This window comes from Malaclemys terrapin, chromosome 11 (assembly GCF_027887155.1).
Source record: "Malaclemys terrapin pileata isolate rMalTer1 chromosome 11, rMalTer1.hap1, whole genome shotgun sequence".
NCBI classification, from domain to species: Eukaryota; Metazoa; Chordata; order Testudines; family Emydidae; genus Malaclemys; species Malaclemys terrapin.
The window spans coordinates 5,824,497-5,845,429 of record NC_071515.1 but is presented as its reverse complement, the minus strand read 5'-3'; the positions used below and the strand labels follow the sequence as shown (position 1 = coordinate 5,845,429).

General features: G+C 40.0%; 1 protein-coding gene across 5 annotated transcripts in view; it reads left to right on the top strand.

Annotated features, from left to right (window-relative positions):
- AGAP1 (ArfGAP with GTPase domain, ankyrin repeat and PH domain 1) overlaps window positions 1–20,933 on the top strand; it is a 661,893-nt gene that overhangs the window by 596,741 nt on the left and 44,219 nt on the right. For all 5 annotated transcript variants that reach the window (XM_054043263.1, XM_054043261.1, XM_054043262.1 and 2 more), the window contains one exon: window positions 3,270–3,492. In XM_054043263.1, coding sequence (XP_053899238.1) covers window positions 3,270–3,492 — 223 coding nt within the window. The remainder of the gene's footprint in view (window positions 1–3,269; window positions 3,493–20,933) is intronic.

Genomic DNA, 20,933 nt, shown 5'->3' with positions numbered 1-20,933 from the left:
GACAGTCTAGGTCTCCTGTCATCCTGCCATCGGGGATCCAACACAGAGACCTTTAGTCTTGGCACGTGCAATTATTAAAAGATCTCTGAGAAGACTAAGCTAAATATTTCCTTAACTGTGAGCTAGCTCGTTTTGAGCTAGCTCTAGTCTTAATTTTGGGGCAAATAAATCTGCTGAAGCCACCTTTTGAGTTTCTTGCAGAATGTTCTCCTTTCCACCGGAGCCTGGAGACATTTTGAGTGGCAATCGCTTCTGCAAAGAAGAGTCTGAGGCCTTGGCTACAATTGGGGATTAACAGCGCTGCCGCGGCAGCGCTGTGAAGCACGAGTGTAGTCACACCGCCAGCGCTGCGAGAACTCCACCTCTCTGAGGGGAATAGCTTGCAGCGCTGTGAGCGAGCGTGCAGCGCTGATTACACGGGCACTTTACAGTGCTGCACTTGCTGCGCTCAGGGGGGGGAGGGGGACGTTTTCACACCCCTGAGCGCAGCAAGTTGCCGCGCTGTACAGCGCCCGTGTAGCCAAGGCCTGAGAGATACAAGACCTGAGGACTGTATCTCAGTGTTTCATAAGAAAATACTGTAAATTCTTCACCAACGTCCTGATTCAGCAAAGCACTTATATATGTGCGTAAATCCCATTTACACCTGTACCTCGATATAACGCTGTCCTTGGGAGCCAAAAAGTCTTACTGTATTATAGGTGAAACTACGTTATATTGAACTTGCTTTGATCTGCCGGAGTGCGCAGCCCCGCCCCCCTGGAGCGCTGCTTTACCGCGTTCTATCCGAATTCGTGTTATATCGGGTCGCGTTATATTGAGGTAGAGGTGTATTTCATTGAGGGTTAAGCACATGCTTAAGTGTTTTGCTGAATCAAGGCCTATGATGGTTTCATATGTTCATTTACAACACGCTATAAACATGCTAATAGTTTTTCATAAATCTGACATACTACCCCGGGAGGCCAGATTATATAGTGTGGATGATGAGAGTGCATTTGTAGAACAAACATATTTGCCCATCTTTGATAGAGTCTGTGGCTTGTGAGGATAGATCTAAGGGAAGTCCACCTGTACTCAGAGTCTTTAAATGGGTGAGACTGTGTATTAAATGTTATGGCCTTAACTCCAAAACTTGAGGATGCTGAGCCATATTCTGTTAGATCTCAAGCAAATTTTACCACATACTTGAGGGATGACTGTCACAGAAATGCTGATATTTGCAGTTCTGTTGAGGTTTTTTGCACCACTGTTCACTTAATCTGGTTATTTGATATGATGCCCAGTACAGAAGAGCTGTCTTGCCATTTTTATTTAGCAAATACTCCTCAGAACCTCCTCCTTTATAAGTTATTACTACTTGATCATCTTTCAGTGCAGACACGTCTGAAGAACTTTGGTTCTTTGAGATAATTGCCTATATAGATCCACATTCCCACCCTGCTTGCTCATGTAGTCAGAAAAGAAACTTTATATATCCTCACTTCTGAGTATCACAAGACCTAAAATAGAGTGTGGAACTGCAGTTTCCCCTTTGGGTGTTAGCAATATCATCAGTGTTGTCGGAGAAACACAGAACCCTGAACTCGGGCTTTGGCCGGTCAGTGAAAGAGATTTTATTCCAAGTTGCAATCGTTTGTAAATTGTAATCTAACACACATTCTCTTACTAATTTAGACCTTAAACAATTACTTTTTTAAAATCTTTTCAGCTAACTTTCAATACTACACAAGCCCCCCAATGTACTGTTTGAGACATGAAAATTATCTCTTAAAGATGACTTGAGGGTGAGGGAGGGGAAATAATTTGTGCCTTTTGTAGATCCTGCATGATGTACAAAGAATGCATGAAAGGAATAGCAAGTCTTGTCTTCCTTGTTTTCACAGGACTCACTGGAAATCTAAGATTTGTACTGCGCTTTCTCAACACTTAATCAAAGGACTAGGAGTGACAACGAAACTTTAACAAATAATTCTGTTCTTCTGTTTGAACTAAGTTTTTTTTTTAATTCTTTATTAGGGCTGTTCAAAACATTTCCATCAACTTTTTTGGAGGGAAAATTGAGTTTTCAATTAAACAAAAAAATTTATAGAAAGTGTCTGCCTTCCTTGAAAATATTTGAATTTTTGTCCAAAACCCAAATTTTTTGTCTGAAAACCAGAAAATATTTTCAGTTTTTGGCAGCTTTCAGTTGCAGAAAAATTTTCAGTTTCTGTTGCAGAAAATTCAGGAAAAAATCATTCTTATTGAAATTTCCTACATCAGTGGGGGAAACCCATTTTCTGACCAGTGTTAAAATGTACACAGTGTGAATAAAAATCTCCTGCCCTTTGAACCAGGTTTTTTCTGCTTGATATTGTGATATCATACTAGCTCTTCCAATCTCCATAGTGTCTCCCAGGAAAAGAAAGGTAGACAAGATCTGACATCAAGAAAAGTACCTCCAAAAATCCTCCCTTGGAAGTGTTTCATTGCATGTGTTAAAATTAATGTTTGTTCAAGAGAGGTTCGGACAAACTTATATTTAAATAACATAGCATGGTTATAAAAAATGAAATATCTTGGGAAATGACTTTGAATTTCTTGGCTTTTGCCAGGTTTGTCATAGCCTTGTCTTTTGAGAGAGAATTTTTTTTCCTGTAGAATTGTTCTTGCTAGTACACTAAAAAAAAATTGCACACTTTCATCTTCGTACTTATCTCCCTGATCTTAGAGATGAACACATACCCCTCAGCATGTTAGATGTAAAAGTCATAAGTAGTTGATGAAATAGATGGTTATTAAGGGAGTTGATATAGTTAGCAACAACAACATTGTATCAAAGAACTTTTTCTTTTGTAGTAATTGGCTACAAGTGGTTCCAGTTCCCAAGGAGGGGCTTTCTACCACTTCATCTGAGCTACCTGCTACCCTCTTTTTATCTTCCCTGTTGCTTCTTTTCTCTTTAGAATCACAGGTTCCCTTAGTCTGTTGGGGTGTTGCATGTGCCTTCCTTTGAGACAACCACTATTTCTTGTCAACTCATTTAGGGTCTGTTGGAGGAATGGCACATTGAGAGGGCTAGACCTAGGAACCAAACTTTTGCCTCCACTTCCTGTCAGGCTTCCTAACAGTGCTGTGAAACCAGGAGACCTGAATATTACTCCTCTTGCTTCCCCAGCCAAAATCATTATCCATAAGCTCTTCAGTTCTGAGAGAGGTTTAGAATGTGTCACAAGGAATTTTGTTTTTGGTTTTTTTAGTGATTGTTTGTGTCTGTCTTCCTGTAGACCCTGACTGGGCCAGTCTGAATCTGGGAGCCCTCATGTGTATTGAATGCTCAGGTATACACCGGAACCTTGGCACGCACTTGTCACGTGTCCGGTCACTTGACCTGGATGATTGGCCTATAGAACTCATCAAGGTGATGTCATCCATTGGGAACGAATTAGCAAACAGTGTCTGGGAGGAGAGTAGCCAGGGACGAATGAAACCCTCTTCAGACTCCACAAGGTAAGCTGTTTTATTCCCTTTTGTGTACAAGGCATCCATATGTCAAAACTGTGACTAAGATTTTAAAAAATGAGTATCTAAAACTAGCCACATAAATACATATTTAGGCATCTAAATCTATGTCCTGATTTTCAAGGCTATTCGCTTCAAGGGGAGCCTGCTGGGTATTAGCACTTTTTACTACATATGGACTTCTAGGAGCCAAAGTTCAGGCGCCATTTTAGCATATGTCAGGTAAACATGAAGTCTGGCCAAACAGTGCCAAAAATTGAGTGAGCTTGGTAACTTTTGTGCTTGCCAAGGCTGCCTCAGCAGTTTAGAAGTCTTGGAAAGAGTGGGAAATTTAAGCCTCCCAAACTTTTGTTCCATCATTTTCATTAGCTTTTGATAAACCAGTAAATCTGACCCTCTGGATACTTTACTGTAATTAGCAATGTGCATAGTCACAAGCTAACCCAGCAAATTGCTGTCTTCTTTTACACCTAACTGTGAATTCTTGGGGCTAGATGTTATTGCTCTTATTGTTTTGAGAGTTCTGTTCCAAATGAGGCTGCTTAATTTCTTTATGCAGTGTATGTCAAGGAGTCAATCTATTGGGTAAGTGTATGTTTTTCCATAACAATATTTTATCTACAAATCATAGGTCAGCATACAGAAGATCCTCTCACTATAGTTTGTTATCCTAAAAGAAAACGAAGATTATTTTTGTATTGCATCCATGTTATCAGTGGCAAATGGCTTAGAAAAAAGTTTAAATGGTTTAGAAAGAAAAGTTAACCGTGATGGGTGTTAAATGTAAGAGCTGATATTCACACTGAACAATTAAGAAATACTTGCTTGGGGAAAGCAATGTGACCACTGGCAGTCTCTCTACCAGTAGAGCAGATTTCAGACATGAGGAGGAGCCTGGACTACCTTGCCCAGCTAGTCCAACCTTTTAAGTTGCCTTCAGAAGTGCATGTGTTGCAGTTGTCACAGTGCCACACTCCAGGGGGCTAGTGTGTAGAGCTGACTGCATCTGAGCACCGTTTAGTCCCCAGGTATCAGATATTATGATGGAGGTTTAGCACTTGCTGTCAGTATTTGCCTCCTGGATGTAAGAGAATAAAACAGAAGGGTACTTTTACTTTTTTAAAATGCATATACTTCATTTCTGGAGTTTATTGTATCTAATACTAGATTTACTGAAAGGATAACTGAATCTATACCTGTGCCTCCTACTACACAAGATAAATAGATTTGTCCTGTTGACTGTAATAAAATCAACCATCTCTTACTGCATTATTTCGTTAGCACTGAAAAATGAATTTGTGGTGCCACCTTTGGTTCATCTTAGAGAATGAAGGCAGTGTATTAATCGGGCTATTTATATACACAACTGTCCATCTAAATATGTGCATACTCGGATATACACATGGAGTTCATATGCATAGAACCTGTATATGTGTGCATATATTTGTTACACATCAAATACATTAAGAATTTCAAAAATTAAACTAGATCTATCTTAAAATATTGTTATTAAATCAGCAGCATTATCTAATAACTGTAGACTTAATCTGAAGACACTGTTTTGTTGTTTTGTTTGACTATAGATCTTTGATAATGAGGCATTGGAAAGAGTTATCGATTCCAAATATTAAAGATAGGCTTCACTCCCAATATTTCAATTCACAGTATTTTTAAAGATTGCTGTAAGGCTGGGCATAATAAATGAAAGAAATTGTCTTGGTAAACCTAGGCCCCAAAAAAGATCTCAATGGAAGGAGAACACTAGTGTTGAAGTCAAATAATTCCGTTTTTTGACAGTGGCTTGGTTGGAGGTTTGCATTTTCTCTTTATATTCCGTACTTAGAATTTATTTTAAGCTGTCCCTGCATCTTCACAATTCCTTTACGTATGTATTTTGTAGTGTAGTTTTCCAGCTGTTTTTGTATTTGTCAGTAACTTAATTACTCTTTAAAAAAAAATAAAAAGTAAATACTTTTGAACACCGTGGTATCATGCACATTTATAAATGCTCATTTTAGGCTCCGTGTGTGTATGTATAAATATATATAATGGAGGCATTGGTAGCAACAGCATAGTTAAGGTTGTGCTGAAATTTTAGCTTAAAACAAGACTAACTTCCCTCTGTTACACACTTTAATTAATGATTTTGTTGCTCAACATTTGGAACAATAACTCATTGTGGGACAATTGCATTTTTGATGGCCTTTAGTAAAATATTTAATAACTTTTGTACAAGAAAATTTTAAAATCCTCCTATTTTGAAGTTTAACCCTGTTCTGTGACATTTAATTGGGTTCATCTGGTATAAAATAATCATAATCATACTTGAAGTTTCACAGTTTTACTCACCACCTCTTGGATATAAGTGAGGCACTAGAATTTTAAATATAACAAATTATTCAGCTAGTAGTTGTTACTCCTGAGTTGAGTTTCACAAAAGAAAGCCAACAGCCAGACACACTAGTATGGACATGGAGTCTTGAGGAAAAAGTCCTGTGATGGGACATGAGATAGGTTATGGAGTTGGAGGGGTGAGCAGAAATCTAGATGGAGAGCTGGATGTTATGAGTTGTAGTGGCTGGGTGACTTTATCATGGGGGTTTGGAGGCTGAGAGCAGAAGGAGAAACCACTTGCAGAAGGCAAGTCAGTCTGCTCTGAGCCATAGCAGAAGTGCTGCATGAGCTCCCCTCCACACACTAAGGCTTACTGGTCCTTCACACAACTCGGCGCCACAGAACCTGAGGTCTGCTGGCTGGCACGTGAGGAGCCAGCAGCTCATACACTCACAGCTTAGTGGCTCCCCGTCCTAGTGAGCCATAGAAGCTCCATCGGACAGAGGGGGTAGGGAATCACTAGTGCCTCGCTGCTCTCTCATCCTCCTGCACTTACCCGTTCGTCCTCAACCCCAACATGGTCACTCATCTTTCATGGCTCCACCAATAGCTTCACTTCCCCCATCCCACTCTCTTCCTCTCTCTCCGACAGACATGCTTAATTTCTCACATTTCCAACTCCACTCACCTCGCCCACTGACCCACACTCCCTCTTGCTTGCCACATACCCCTCTAGCATCTGAGCAGGGCCTGCAGACACATGCTAGGAAATGCAGGAAGAGAAAATAACACTGGGGAACAAACAGTAGAAAAGAGTCAGAAGGATACGTAGTGTTTTCTCCCATTCCACCCTTCACTGTAACATGTCCTGGGTTTCATTTAGAAAACAGGTGGGAGTAGATTGGCTGGGGAGAGGTAAGGGATGAGGACCATGGCTGACAACTTCGCTCTAGCACAATGGAACTTTCTACATACTTGTAAAGCTCATCTGTTCTAGAGATGCCAGCCCACAACTGTGGAACTAACTCTCACAGCAATGTGTAGCCTATAGGGCTAGCCAGCTTGCTTGCCTATATATCTTTTCTTATGAGGTTAATCATTTGTTATATTATAGGTTTGTTATTTGTTGTTATAATGGGTTTATCGATTTGTATTAGAGTATTTTGGCAGTTTGTATTAAAGTATGTTGGCTGTAACGCAAGGAACCTACAGGCAACATCCTGTATGTTAAGCTAAGGCAAGTTAACATACTTATGTTTGAGACCTTTACCCTAGGTAGGTGGTGATGAGCTAAAGCATACAGGATATATGTTTGTGACCTTTAACATAGATAAATGGGCATGTTAGATAAATGGGCATGTTTAGAGCTAGTTGGTAGGTAAGGCCACCCAAGTTCTTGGCCTTTTTCAGACTTAACACATACACCACAAAGAACATGGAAACAACCAGTTAGAACAGAAATAACAGAGGTGAGGGTGAGCTAATGGTCACTAATAGTTACGGATATGTCATTAATACACACGGACATGCCAGCCTATAGAGTAAGGATACCCTAACATTTTTGTAGATGAGGAAATTAAGTTTGGACATGGAAGGAGGGCACTTAGGGCTCAGGCCTTATAAGAGGGGCAGCCCACCATGTTAGGTAGGTTCCGCTCGCTATTGGTAGTTCATCCTGTTAGTTCTTAAGTTCTTCACCTTCCACTCAAGACTTGAGGAACCTGGACCATGAAACTCTGTTGGCATGCCAGAGGCAAGGCTGGTCTTTTGTCTCTTGTCACTAGGTTATCAAGGAAGGGTGTGAGTATATTTAATCAAGAAACCTTTATAGTATATAACACCACATGTACTGCTAGTATTGCTTTTGTAATTGGTTATTTGATTATTATTTGATTGCTATTCAATTACTAATGTTGATAAATGCAAAGTAATGCACATTGGAAAGCATAATCCCAACTATACATATAAAATGTTGGGGTCTAGCTGTTACCACTCAAGAGAGAGATCTTGGAGTCATTGTGGATGATTCTCTGAAAACATTGACTCAATGTGCAGTGGCAGTCAAAAAAGCGAACAGAGTGCTGGGAATCATTAAGAAAGGGACAGATAATAGGACAGAAAATTATCCTGTTGCCTCTGTATAAATCCATGATATGCCCACATCTTGAATACTGTGTGCAGATGTGGTCATCCCATCTCAAAAAAAGATGTATTGGAATTGGAAATGGTTCAGAAAAGGGCAACAAAAATTATTAGGGGTATGTAACAGCTTCTGTATGAGGAAAGATTAATAAGACTGAGACGTTTCAGCTTGGAAAGGAGACCGCTAAGGGGAGATATGATTGAGGTCTATAAAATCATGACTGGTATAGAGAAAGTAGATAAGGAAGTGTTTACTACTTCTCATAAGACGAGAACTAGGGGTCACCAAATGAAATTAATAAGCAGCAGGTTTAAAACAAATAAAATGAAGTATTTATTCACACAATGCACAGTCAACCTGTGGAACTCTTTGCCAGAGGATGTTGTGAAGGCCAAGACCATAACAGGGTTCAAAAAAGAATTAGATAAATTCATGGAGGATAGGTCCATCAATGGCTATTAGCCAGGATGGGCAGGAATGGTGTCCCTAGTCTCTGTTGGCCAGAAGCTGGGAATGAACAACGGGGGATGGATCACTTGATGATTACCAGTTCTGTTCATTCCCTCTGGGGCATCTGGCACTGGCCACTGTCTGAAGACAGGATACTGGGCTAGATGGACCTTTGGTCTGACCCAATAGGGCCATTCTTATGTTCTTATGTACTATTCCATTTATCTCAATAAAAGGCTTAAGGCTGCATTTTGTTCTCAGTGTGAGTTTCATTGTCATACATCCTGAGGGTCCCTGCAAATTCTGTGTAGCCTGATTCTGGGACAAGAACCTTATTATCTTCTGATCAGATTAATTGGCGAGCCTATAACCCATATTATCTATTAATATCCCATAAAATCAGGCAACAAATGAAGGATGAATACAAACCTCATCACCTTTTGCTCTGAATGTAAGGCACGCTTCTTTTGCCTTTGGCTTTCTCTAACACAGCAGTTCTTAAACTGTGGTTCGGGACCCCAAAGTAGGTTGCGACCCCATTTTAATGGGGTCACCAGGGCAGGCATTAGGCTTGCTCGGACCTGGGCTGAAACCCGAGCCCACGCCTGACAGCTTCAGCCCTGGTGGTCGGGGCTAAGGTTACAGGCCCCCCACCTTGGGCTGATGCCCTGGGGCTTTGGCCTTCCCACCTGGGGCAGTGTGGCTCAGGCAGGCTCAGACTTCAGACTTTGTCAGAAGGGGATTGCGATGCAATGAACTTTGAGAACCCCTGCTCTAACATAAACATACAGCTCTGTGTGTGTGTATAGAATATTTTTAATTTTTAAGGAATGCTACTGTGCACACTTCTCCCCCTGCTGAGAGGATGAGAGAACAAACAGATGACAGTCATGTATGCTGTGTCACTCATGTCACTTAATGCACTTCTGGAAGATGCTCAGATACAGTAACTCCTTGCTTAATGTTGTAGTTATATTCCTGAAAAATGCGACTTTAAGCGAAACGATGTTAAGCAAATCCAATTTCCCCATAAGAATTAATGTAAATGGGGGGGGTTAGGTTCCAGGGAAATTTTTTTCACCAGACAAAAGACTATATATATATATCTATAGATGTATGTGTATATATATATCTATATATCTATAGATATATATATACACATACATACACACTCACTCTCTTTCTCTCTCTCTCTCTGTTTTAAACAAACAATTTAATACTGGTACACAGCGATGATGATTGTGAAGCTTGGTTGAGACGGCGAACTCGGTGGGATATTTTCCAGGGAATGCCTTACTGCTAAATGATGAACTAGCAATTGGCTGAGCCCTCAAGGGTTAACTCGTTGTTAATGTCTACAAGGCAGCATGAATGGAGGGAGGGGAGACAGCATGACAGACCGACACACACCATGTGTGTGTGAGAGCGATGCGCATTGCTCCTTTAAGTACACTGACCCCACTCTAAGTACATTGCTTTTTTAAGTAGATCAGCAAGCTGAGACGGCAGCTGCTGCCAAGAAGCTCCCTTTGTCCTGAACCCTGTCGTGTGTCCCCCCTGCCCTGTGGAGATGGGGTAAGTGTGGGGAAGGGGGACATTCTGACATTAGCCCCACTCTTCCCCCCCCCTCCTCCCTGCACAGCAAGCAGGAGGCTCCGGGGAGCAGCTCCAAGGCAGAGGGCGGGAGCAGCATATGGCAGTGGAGGGAGGGACAGCTGAACTGCCAGCAATTGATAGCCTGCTGGGCAGCTGCCGCACAGGGAACTTAGGGGAGCTGATGGGGGGCTGCCGGTCCACCCTGGTTCCAAGCCCCCACCAGCTAGCTGCAACGGGCTGCTCTTCCTGCAAGCAGTGGACAAAGCAGACGGCTGCCAAACAACGTTATAAGGGATCACTGCGCAACTTTAAACGCGCATGTTCTCTAACTGATCAGCAACATAACCAAACAACGTTAACCGGGATGACTTTAAGTGAGGAGTTACTGTACTGTGGTGATGAGGGCAGTATAAGAACCTGTATAGAGTATGGAGGAGTTGGACATCCTTCTTTTTCCTCCCAGCTGCTAAAACTCTCCTGTGTGAACCTCTGTAGCCCCACCAAAAGTTTTCTTTGCTCCCCACATCCACAGATTTCCTGTCTTTTCACTTTGAAAAAATGGGTTAAACATTCTACAAGAGATTATCACAATGGTCTTTTCTGACCTTAAAGTCTGAGACTGTCCCCCTTTCTCCCCCCCCCCGAAAAAAAAACCCTAAATAAGAGAAATTAAACACAAACTCTGTCTCTCTCTGACAGGCATGGTTCCCAAAATAATACTACTTACAGAAGAAATGGTGCAAGGAAGTGTTGATTTAAGGAAAACAGAGCTACATGGGTTTCACCATTTCATAGTATAGTTTGTCTGACGTGAAGCTACCCATGGCTGCCTGCAGGCTTGGGGTGGAGGAGGGGGAAGAATGATTGACTCTGGTCCACAAATAGAGTACATTATGTAAGGATGCTCAAGGCAGCATTGAGGTAAAACTTTAGGAAGTACTGTAGTAAAGACAAAAACAACAAAGAGTCTGGTGGCACCTTAAAGACTAACAGATTTATTTGGGCATAAGCTTTCGTGGGTAAAAACCTCACTTCTTCAGATGGGAACCATGCCTGTCAGAGAGAGACAGAGAGTTTGTAGTAAAGACATTCTCTCCAGTCTCTTCCACACTGGACCAGAAGCTGAAAGTGCTGGACACCATTTCAAGAGCAGTCCTTCCACCATGTTAAGAAGCATCATTGACTGGCCATACATGGAGTCCCATGCATTTGTCCTCTGTGGAAAGAGTGTAAGGGGGTGAGACATGCAGGTCCTTTAGGATAGAATTGTGGGCTGGTCAGTAGTAAAACACAGAATATGTGAAAAGCCGTTTCCCAGAAAGTGGGAAAGGGCAAGACTGTCATCTCCCAAACATTTCGTTTTATACACTTTAGTTAAGTGTGCCTATCCAGGACTCTAGCTGCATGCATAACATGTTTTTTAGATACACATGCAAAATTGAGCTGAACCAGTATCAATACCAAAAACCTCCTCATTAAAATTCTTCCTTCTCAGCCCACTCAAACCTCTCTTTGAGGAAGACTTGGAAACCAGACAGGCTTTCCAACATGTTCTGAAGATCAACAACTGGAGACTCTATCAGACTGGGGTACATAAGTTCCAACGCTGACGATTCTTCACTGAAAATGTCCTGCCACTGGCAGTCTTGCTTTATACCAGGGGCTCCAACACCTCTGCTGATCTTAATGTCTACAGTGTTACTTGAGGGGTCAGAGACAGCCGGTGAGATAACAAGGACCCCAGACCATTTAGAGGCTATATGTCAAAACCAACACCTTGGATTGAACCAAGAAACAAATTGGAAGCCAGTGCAGGCTATGGGAACATGGGTGTAATGTGCTCCCTAAAGGAAGCACTCCTGAGTAAATAAGCAGCCACCGTCTATACAAGCTGAAGTTTGGGCTAAGGACAGTTGTATGAAAATGATGAGGAAAGAAAGAAATGTGTGTTATTAGTAAGCATGGAAACTTTGCTGAGGGGGGAGGGGGACAGTATGGTAGAATTTGTGAAACTAGAAAGAAAATGTGAACAGCTGGCCTTCTGATTGTTGTCCATGGGCCCCTGATTAGGTCAGCTTTAGAAAGCTTGTAATTGGTTCCAGCAATTATCAGCAGCCCTGAGAACTGCCGTTCAAACTTCTGGAGCATTGTGACAAATTGAAGTGGACTGCTGCTGAAGGAGTATCGACTTCCCATTTCTAAACAGGGGGATCATTAGTCAAGAAAAGCATCTTTTAATTACTCCCAGGAAGAAAAAAAATCTTTTTGGTATGGATCCTGCAACAACTTCCATTTTTTCAAGTGTATTCAATATTAAATTTATTGTCTAGGGGGGTGATTTGCCCTCAATCCCTACCTCAGTAATGTGGGTTTAATTTGGAGTGAGAAGTCAAATTAGAGTAGATCAATGTTGCAACAATTAACCGGATCTGAGGGTGAAATCAGGATTTTCCTCTCTAATTGCTATTGATACTATTTAAGCACACACTTAAAAAATTGATTTTGAATGGTGTAATACTGAAATGGTTTGTGGATAGTAGCAGTGGGCAGGTGGACAGAATTTACTTGATAAAGGAATGTGAAGATATTGTTGAAGGTTATCCTCATTAAAGGATCTCATGCATTATGTTTGTATGTGCCTTTGTCAGTGTTGTTTTGAAGTTGCATCAGAATAGTGGATTATTTTGTGGACCTTTACGTGTGTGTGTATATTAAGGCTGTTGATTAATCGCAGTTAACTCACACGATTAACTCAAAAAAAAATCACGATTAATTGCACTTTTAAACAATAGAATACCAATTGAAATGTATTAAATATTTTGGATGTTTTCTACATTTTCAAATATTTTGATTTCAATTACAACACCGAATACAAAGTGTACACTGCTCTCTTTATATTATTTTTATTGCAAATATTTGCACTGTAAAAATGATAAACAAAATAGTATTTTTCAGTTCACCTCATACAAGTACTGGAGTGCAATCTCTTTATCGTGAAAATGCAACTTACAAATATAGATTTTTTTGTTACATAATTGCACTCAAAAACAAAACAATGCAAAACTTTAGAGCCTACTAGTCCACTCAGTCCTACTTCTTGTTCAGCCAATCACTAAGACAAACAAGTTTGTTTACATTTATGGGAGATAATGCTACCCACCTCTTATTTACAATGTCACCAGAAAGTGAGAACAGGCATTCGAATGGTTCTTTTGTAGCCAGCATTGCAAGGTATTTACATGCCAGATATGCTAAACATTTGTATGCCCTTCATGCTTTGGCCACCATTCCAGAGGACATGCTTCCATGCTGATGATGCTCGTTAAGAAAATAATGCGTTAATTAAATTTGTGACAGAACTCCTTGGGGGAGAATTGTATGTCTCCGGCTCTGTTTTAACCGCATTCTGCAATATATTTCATGCGATAGTAGTCTCCGATGATGAGTCTGCACATGTTGTTCTTTTTAAGAACACTTTTGCTGCAGATTTGACAAAATGCAAAGAAGGTACCAATGTGAGATTTCTAAAGATAGCTACAGCACTTGACCCAAGGTTTAAGAATCTGAAGTGCCTTCCAAAATCTGAGAGGGACGAGGTGTGGAGCATGCTTTCAGAAGTCTTAAAAGAGTAACACTCCAATGGAGAAACTACTTTTTTGAACCACCAAAAAAGAAAATCAACTTTCTGCTGGTGGCATCTGACTCAGATGATTAAAATGAACATGCGTCAGTCCACATTGCTTTGGATTGTTATTGAGCAGAACCAGTCATCAGCGTGGACACATGTCCTCTGGAATGGTGGATGAAGCATGGAGGGACGTATGAATCTTTAGCACATCTGGCATGGAAATATCTTGCGACACCAGCTACACTAGTGCCATGCGAACACTTGTTCTCACTTTCAGGTGACATTGTGAACAAGAAGCAGACAGCATTATCTCTTGCAAATGTAACCAAACCTGTTTTTCTAAGCGATTAGCTGAACAAGAAATAGGACTGAGTGGACTTGTAGGCTCTAAAGTTTTACACTGTTTTATTTTTGAATGCAGTTATTTTTTGTACATAATTCTACATTTGTAAGTTCAACTTTCATGATAGAGATTGCACTACAGTACTTATATTAGGTGAATTGAAAAATACTATTTCTTTTGTTTTTTACAGTGCAAATATTTGTAATAAAAAATAAATATAAAGTGAGCACTGTACACTTTGTATTCTGTGTTGTAATTGAAATCAATATATTTGAAAATGTAGAAAACGTCCAATAATATTTAAATAAATGGTATTCTAACATTGTTTAACAGTGCGATTAATCGCAATTAATTTTTTTAATCGCAATTAATTCTTGTAATCGCTTGACAGCCCATATATAAAAATCAGGGTAAGCTTTCTGCATGCACCATTCTTGCCCATATGCAGGCCTGAGGGGGTTTTTTGTTGTTGTTGGTTTTTTGTTTTTTTTTGGCACTGTCTAGAATGAAGCAATCCAGCAGGCATAAGAGAAGCAGTAGATGCTGGCAGTGATGCTTTCTGTGCACTTATTTTCATTAAGGCCAACATTTTCAGAAACATTTATTAATTAATACAAGTTTTGAGTGCCCAACTTTTGAGTTTGGGTTAAGGACAGTTGTATGAAAATGATGAGGATTTTCAGGACCCTCTATTCCCACTTAAAAATTTACCCCAAAATTGAGATGTGTACAATGAGTGAACACTATACTGTTAGCTACCTTTGTGTACCAGCTGAAATGTATAAGCTCTCCTGATGCAGTGATAAGCAGAAACATGCAACTTAGTTTGTTTTTGTGTTATACTGCATAATATATGCTCTGAACATGGGTACAAATGTGTTGGACTCTGCAGTCCATTTTTCACATTCAGCTGATATAAGAGTGGGGAGAAATTTTTTGCTTAAAAATTTGCAGGCTTTCCTTCAGTGTTGATTACAAAACATGTCGTAGCTGAAGTTCTTAGGGATGGTGGGGGGAAAAATAAAGCTTACTTTATCCCTTACATTGTACATGCTTCCTCTTTTCCTACAGGCACTCTAGAAATATAGTATGACTTTAAAGTCAGCACCATGAGTTGCTGTCCACACATCGATTCTCTTTGAGTTCCTCTCAGGCAGTCCATTTACATAGTGTTTTTTCTATTTGGCAAAACTCAGAGGAAACATGAAAAGGTTCTTAATTCGGTCTGAGAACTTTTGAATTAGGAGTTGAGAGTTTCTGAAATTATCCTTTACCTTAAAATGTGAAATCTAGTTTGACCCCCACTCTCAAAGGAACTGAGTCAGATGGTCTCATGAAAAACATTATGCAGTTTGGGGGTGGGGGGGGGGAGTCTGTTAAATATACCAAACTCCAGGCTAAAGTCTAAACTATCTCCTTACCATACAAAGATAATGGCCACTACAGAGGATGTGTTGGTACCCTGGTACTGAAGATTCTTTCGGGTTAACCAGAAGCTGATTTATAGGTTAAATAAGTTTGTCCTCCCTTTTGCTTCGAATATTAGTTCATTCCTATTTATGCACACAGTAAATATTGATAAAGGGCAAATATATCAAAACTGAGAACGGTTGGAGCCCTGTAGCTTATGCTGAATGTGTAAAGATAGTCCACATCAACCTTTCTTTGTTTTGTTCAGTTTGATCATAAGATCACAGTATAGCCATGTCAATCTCAAATTTCTGGCATAAGGATGCACCATTACAAATGCAGCCTCAGGGAACATTAGTACCCATATATCCAAAATTGTCAGGTCTTATTATTTCTTAACAGTTCCTGGCCTGATGAGGTCAGTGTTTTGTCCCTTTTGAATGTTGTTTCATGCTTGACACCTTTCCCATTTTCTGGGGGGAGGGAGAGAAGGGGTAAAAAAAAAAAAAAACAAGACTTTATTGTGATGGGCTGACCAGAACCCATCTGCAGTTGGGTGGCATCTGCTCCCCACATGTCACTTCCCTCATTAACAAGCAATTGAATTAATTAAATGCTACTCAGAACACGCATAACAAGCTACCGGCAGTGTCCAAATTAGCACTGATAATCAAGGATGATTTCCTTTATTATCCTGCTAAGTGGTGTGCAGGCTCTGATCTCCCTGTCTGCCCTCATCTATTTACATACCCCCAGCTTCTGCCTTTAGAAGCTGAGGTTATCTTACCTAGTTAATTTGCCACGATCACCAAGCATGGCGGATTGATATTCCTGCCTCTGCTGAAGAAAACCCCCTTCTCTCCCCCTTTCCTCCCTCCCCAAGCCTGGTCCTTTGTATCTCAAGCTCACTGATAAATTAAAAGCCACCCCTGTGGTCTCTCAAGTGAGTAATAGAGGCAGAAATTTCATTTTGCAACTGGCTGATTTAATGATCCAAAGGGTAATTAATGGCCTGATTATCTTAATGTTAAATATGTCCGGCAGCAATTACTGTGACCTCCCGCTTGTCAAGGTCCGGGCTATGCTCTTCTTTCAATTAAGTTCTCTGGGGCTTAATGGTATGAATAAACTCCTCTGATTCTATCATTCCGGACTCTGAGATTTAAGCGAGCTAGGGGCTCGTTTGGAGTTTTAATCAGCCCGTCTTCTACTTGAGCGATCAGAGTTAACAATTATAACAAGGACAGTTTAACTTTCTTCCCCCCAACCCCTCTTCTACTTCTTTATATTCTATTTTATTTTGTTTAAGTGCTCCAAGGGAATTCTGTTGGCTGAAGCAGCAGCATTGCTAGGCTCGTCTCTCCCTATATAAATTATCATGTGAATGCTGCTGTTTTTCCATTTGACAGGCTTAATTAATTGGCAAGAGCGCCCAAAAATGACAGTGCTACTAATTGCAACTCAAAGTAAATTTCTGTCATTGTGGCACGCTTGTCAGCGGGCATGCCCCAGTCCGCACTGCGGCCAGAGTTTGTTGACGTTTTCCATTTCAGTTTTCACATCTCGTCGGGGAGCGTGATCATATGTGATAGCACTAACGGACCAAGATGTGCCTTTGGGTTTTCCAGGCACACAGTTAGTGTGCAAGAATGACATTTACTGCCAATAAAGTTTAGACAGCTGTGCTGCTGTGGACCAAACAGCTGCTAGGGGACTTAAGATTTTACTTAAGATATTTTAGCGAGTTCTATTAGCCAGGAGACTTTGAATCAAACTGTGAGTTGTAACTTACTCATCGTCTCATGACTGAATTACCCTTATTAACACATCTCTAAGAATGCTAGACTTTACTTCAGTTGTGCATTAGGATGCAAATATTTCATTGTAAGCATTCAGTCAATTATGCAATTGCATAAATTAGAAGTGCATGAATACTGAATTTTTAAAAGATACACATGTAAATAAAAAATACTCATCTATTACGGCCTGTAAACAAAAGCTTTTCAACCCACATCACTGTGTAGGAATGAACCAATTCTGACATGCTAGAATACAGTGCTTTCAGGTGAAGCTATTGTCACTTCTCAATAATTCTCAGAAAATGCATCTTCGGAGAATAATTCATCAAAAAAAGATGGTTATTGCTCATCTTCCACCGTCAGGAGGCCTGCAACTCACAAGAGAAAGCTAAGTGCTACAAAATGTTTTATTCTTCTCAGCATTGGAGTCAGTAAAACATTGGTGCCTAGATTGGTGCATGATGGATAAAAAGATAGTCCAAGCACATGCTGATGACCATTTCCGATAGATATCATGCTTCCCAGTGCAAATGTGTATGTTTATGTAACAAAATTCACCTTTAATAAAGAGTGAAGGCTCCATAAAACCAAACTACAGCTCACAAAACAGTTTCAGTTAATACCACTAGAAACCAGACACAATCTTTGTCAAAATCTCTGTGTATATAAACTTAATGTTTCTCCATTGCAATGTATATAAAAGTGAATAACCTACAAAGGAATATTTTGGATCCCTCAGAGGTTTACAAAATAGTACCTAAAAGGCAAGAAATGTATAAAAAATATTTTAAAAAATCTTTAACATTCTAAGCCTTTTTTAATTGCTTTGTAAATCACTTGTCTTTTAACATCTTTGTATATATGTTATTTTGTATCTCTAGCATGTACATGTACGGTGCACACATACAGGACACATCCTATGTTTGTGTGGGTTAGATCAATATGATAAATGATGGGGCCAACTGATAGATTGACATGCCTTCCTTGAACAGAGATTTCCAGTTGTGCTAAGTGGATAACGGCAGTGTTATATACACCTTCTAATTCTGTGCGACTCCCAGTAGCTCTTGATACCATTGACAAGTTGGTATTTGAGTTGATTAGGGATCTTTAAGGAGAGGGCCAAGCAGCTCTTCACTGGTGTCTTTCTGCATATAAGGGTATTGCTGAGTAATTGATTGTCCTTTTTAAGTCTTTCACATGCAAGGCCCCCTATGGTTCCATCTGTCACTCCTCTTTTGTGATATTCATATGCAGCCACCAGGGGAGATTCAGATGTTTCCACACTGCAATATCACCAGTTAGCTAAGGATACTTTGCTCCCCATCTTCATCCAGTCCAAATTCTATAATATTACTCTCAGAGTTTCTTAACAGGGATGAAGATCTGGTTGAAAATTAACTAGATGTGAGCCAATCTGAAAGTAGGCAGGGCATAATTTTGGGAAATAAAAGAAGTGCCTGTACCATCAGGTGAAGGTTTATACCAAAGTTCCACCAAAAGTGGTTTGCGGCCTTAATGATCCAACTTTGGAACAGGGTTCCCAGCTGGCAGGAGTCTCTTGTCACCTATAACTGATCAGAAGACAGTTCCTCTCAAGTGTTCTGCTTTCAGTTGTCATGCAGACCTTTATCTCCTGGCTAGGCATCTGCAATATGTTCTGCTTTGGGCTTAGTCTTTGAAGTCTGCTCAGAAGCTCCAAACAATGTACAATTTCAGCTGCCAGAATTCTGAACAGTATGGACTGTAATGAACACACAACAGCTGTGTTAAGTCAACAATGACTCCCTTTTCACTTCCATGTGCAATTTAAAGTGAAGTTCATAACCTTTAAAGCCCTAAGTGGTCTGGGCCCTGGTTATCGAAGAGTTTTGCTTTTGTCCCATACCATATCTCATCTGGGTGGTGGAGAAATACTTGCTGTTGGAAGATCAGTGTAAACACTAGTCTATTGCCTAGTGATGGTCCATGTTATAAATTCTTTCAATTTTTTTCCTAGTCTCTCAATTTGCTGCGTTTTTCTTAAAACTCCGGCCTTTAGAATTGTGGGACTCTCAGACTTAATTTATTTAAATAAGTTTTTACCCTTCAGGGATGTGGAGAAAAGCTTGAAAACATAACCTGAAGGCTCAGAAAAATTAAAAGGACCCCAAATTTATTAGGCTTAAAAATCAGGAGGTGTTTCTTTAATCTCATAATTTTGTGGGGTCTCACTCATGGCTTTGAATGGTTGAGGGTTCCAGTAGTGGATAGAGGTTTCTCATTTGAGGGGCCTTGCCCTTGAAATTCACTCCTTTAGCAGCCTGTTAGTGATTGGGTTCAATATCCTTCAGAGTACAACACAAGATGCATTGATTTTGTTTAGCATTAGACATTTTGTTCTGTTTTGTGTTTTTTTTCTCTATAATTAATGTACTTGGTTACCACAGCAATAGACCCCATGTAAATTAGTCATAGGAATATATTTAGAAGTCTGCTAGGAATTAGGATGGCATTGTCAAACTCATTTTTTGCAGTTGAGTAAAGCTAGGATTTGAAGCCAGGACCAGAAGTAAAAAGGAGAGGATATTTTCCATTGTGTCAGCTTTTATCAATTAGAGAATTACATGATATGGTGTAGATATATAGTTTTTCAGGTTGTCACTATTAGCTAACTAGAGCTGTAAATCGGTGTGCAGTATTAATGAGGACCAGACTTCTGATGCGTGTCTATATTCTAAAGTTCTCTCTCAGATCCTGGAGAAGTTCTGCACTAAACCTCATTTTGAGTTTAGAAATGGATTGGCCTTCACTGTCAGCATGACAAAGAAGTATCACTTCTACACCAACCATAAAGAGTGGTCTTCCAATTCCGCGATATCAGATGTGCAGTGTTTCATCTGCTGGTTTAGAAGACAGTGAGTAAAAAAACCCAGTTTAGAAGGTACCAAAGAACAGAAAACCATTGCTGTGCCTAGTAGAAGCTACGTGGGACGATCCTGAGCAATGTTCCTATGACTGATAAATGGAGGCGCTAGTTAGAGCAATAATGTGACCTTCAAATGGAGAGAAACTGGATTAAGAGTATTTGTAATGGTAATTGGAAAAACAATAATGTTTCTCTCAAACTGATGTCTGGAACGGCAATGCCACCTTAAATAAGCTGGGAACCAACCACCATAAATTAATATTTATAACTCTGAAAATAATATGATATCCACTAAATCAGTTTGGAAAGACATGAATGAATCAGAGCCTCTCATCAATATACATATGAAAATTTACCTTAGTTATACCCACAGAAGAAGACAGAACTTCATATTACCAGTATAACAACTATTCAGACCACATTAATGAATATAAGAAGCAATAGGAGTCATTTTCTAAAAATAAATAAATTTAGAATAGGAGTCATGTAGGTAATAAAATTATTGTCCTAAAATTGAGTCCTTCAGATTTCCACAACACAGAAAAATGATTAGAGATCTGGAATGCATAAATGAATTGACAATGATCTATAAGAGAGAGCAGTTCTAAATTGCCCCACCAATCGCCTTACATGTTACACGTGATGCCCAGGTCCAAGAGCATAGAAAGCTGAAGATGGATCAGAGAGCATTCCTGCACATCATAACTTTGAATTAGCTTGCAACAAAGGACAGTTGCAAACTTTTATAAGAAGTTAGTCCAATAAAAGATACTATCTTATCCACCTTGAGTCTCAAACTTTATAAGGACATTATACTA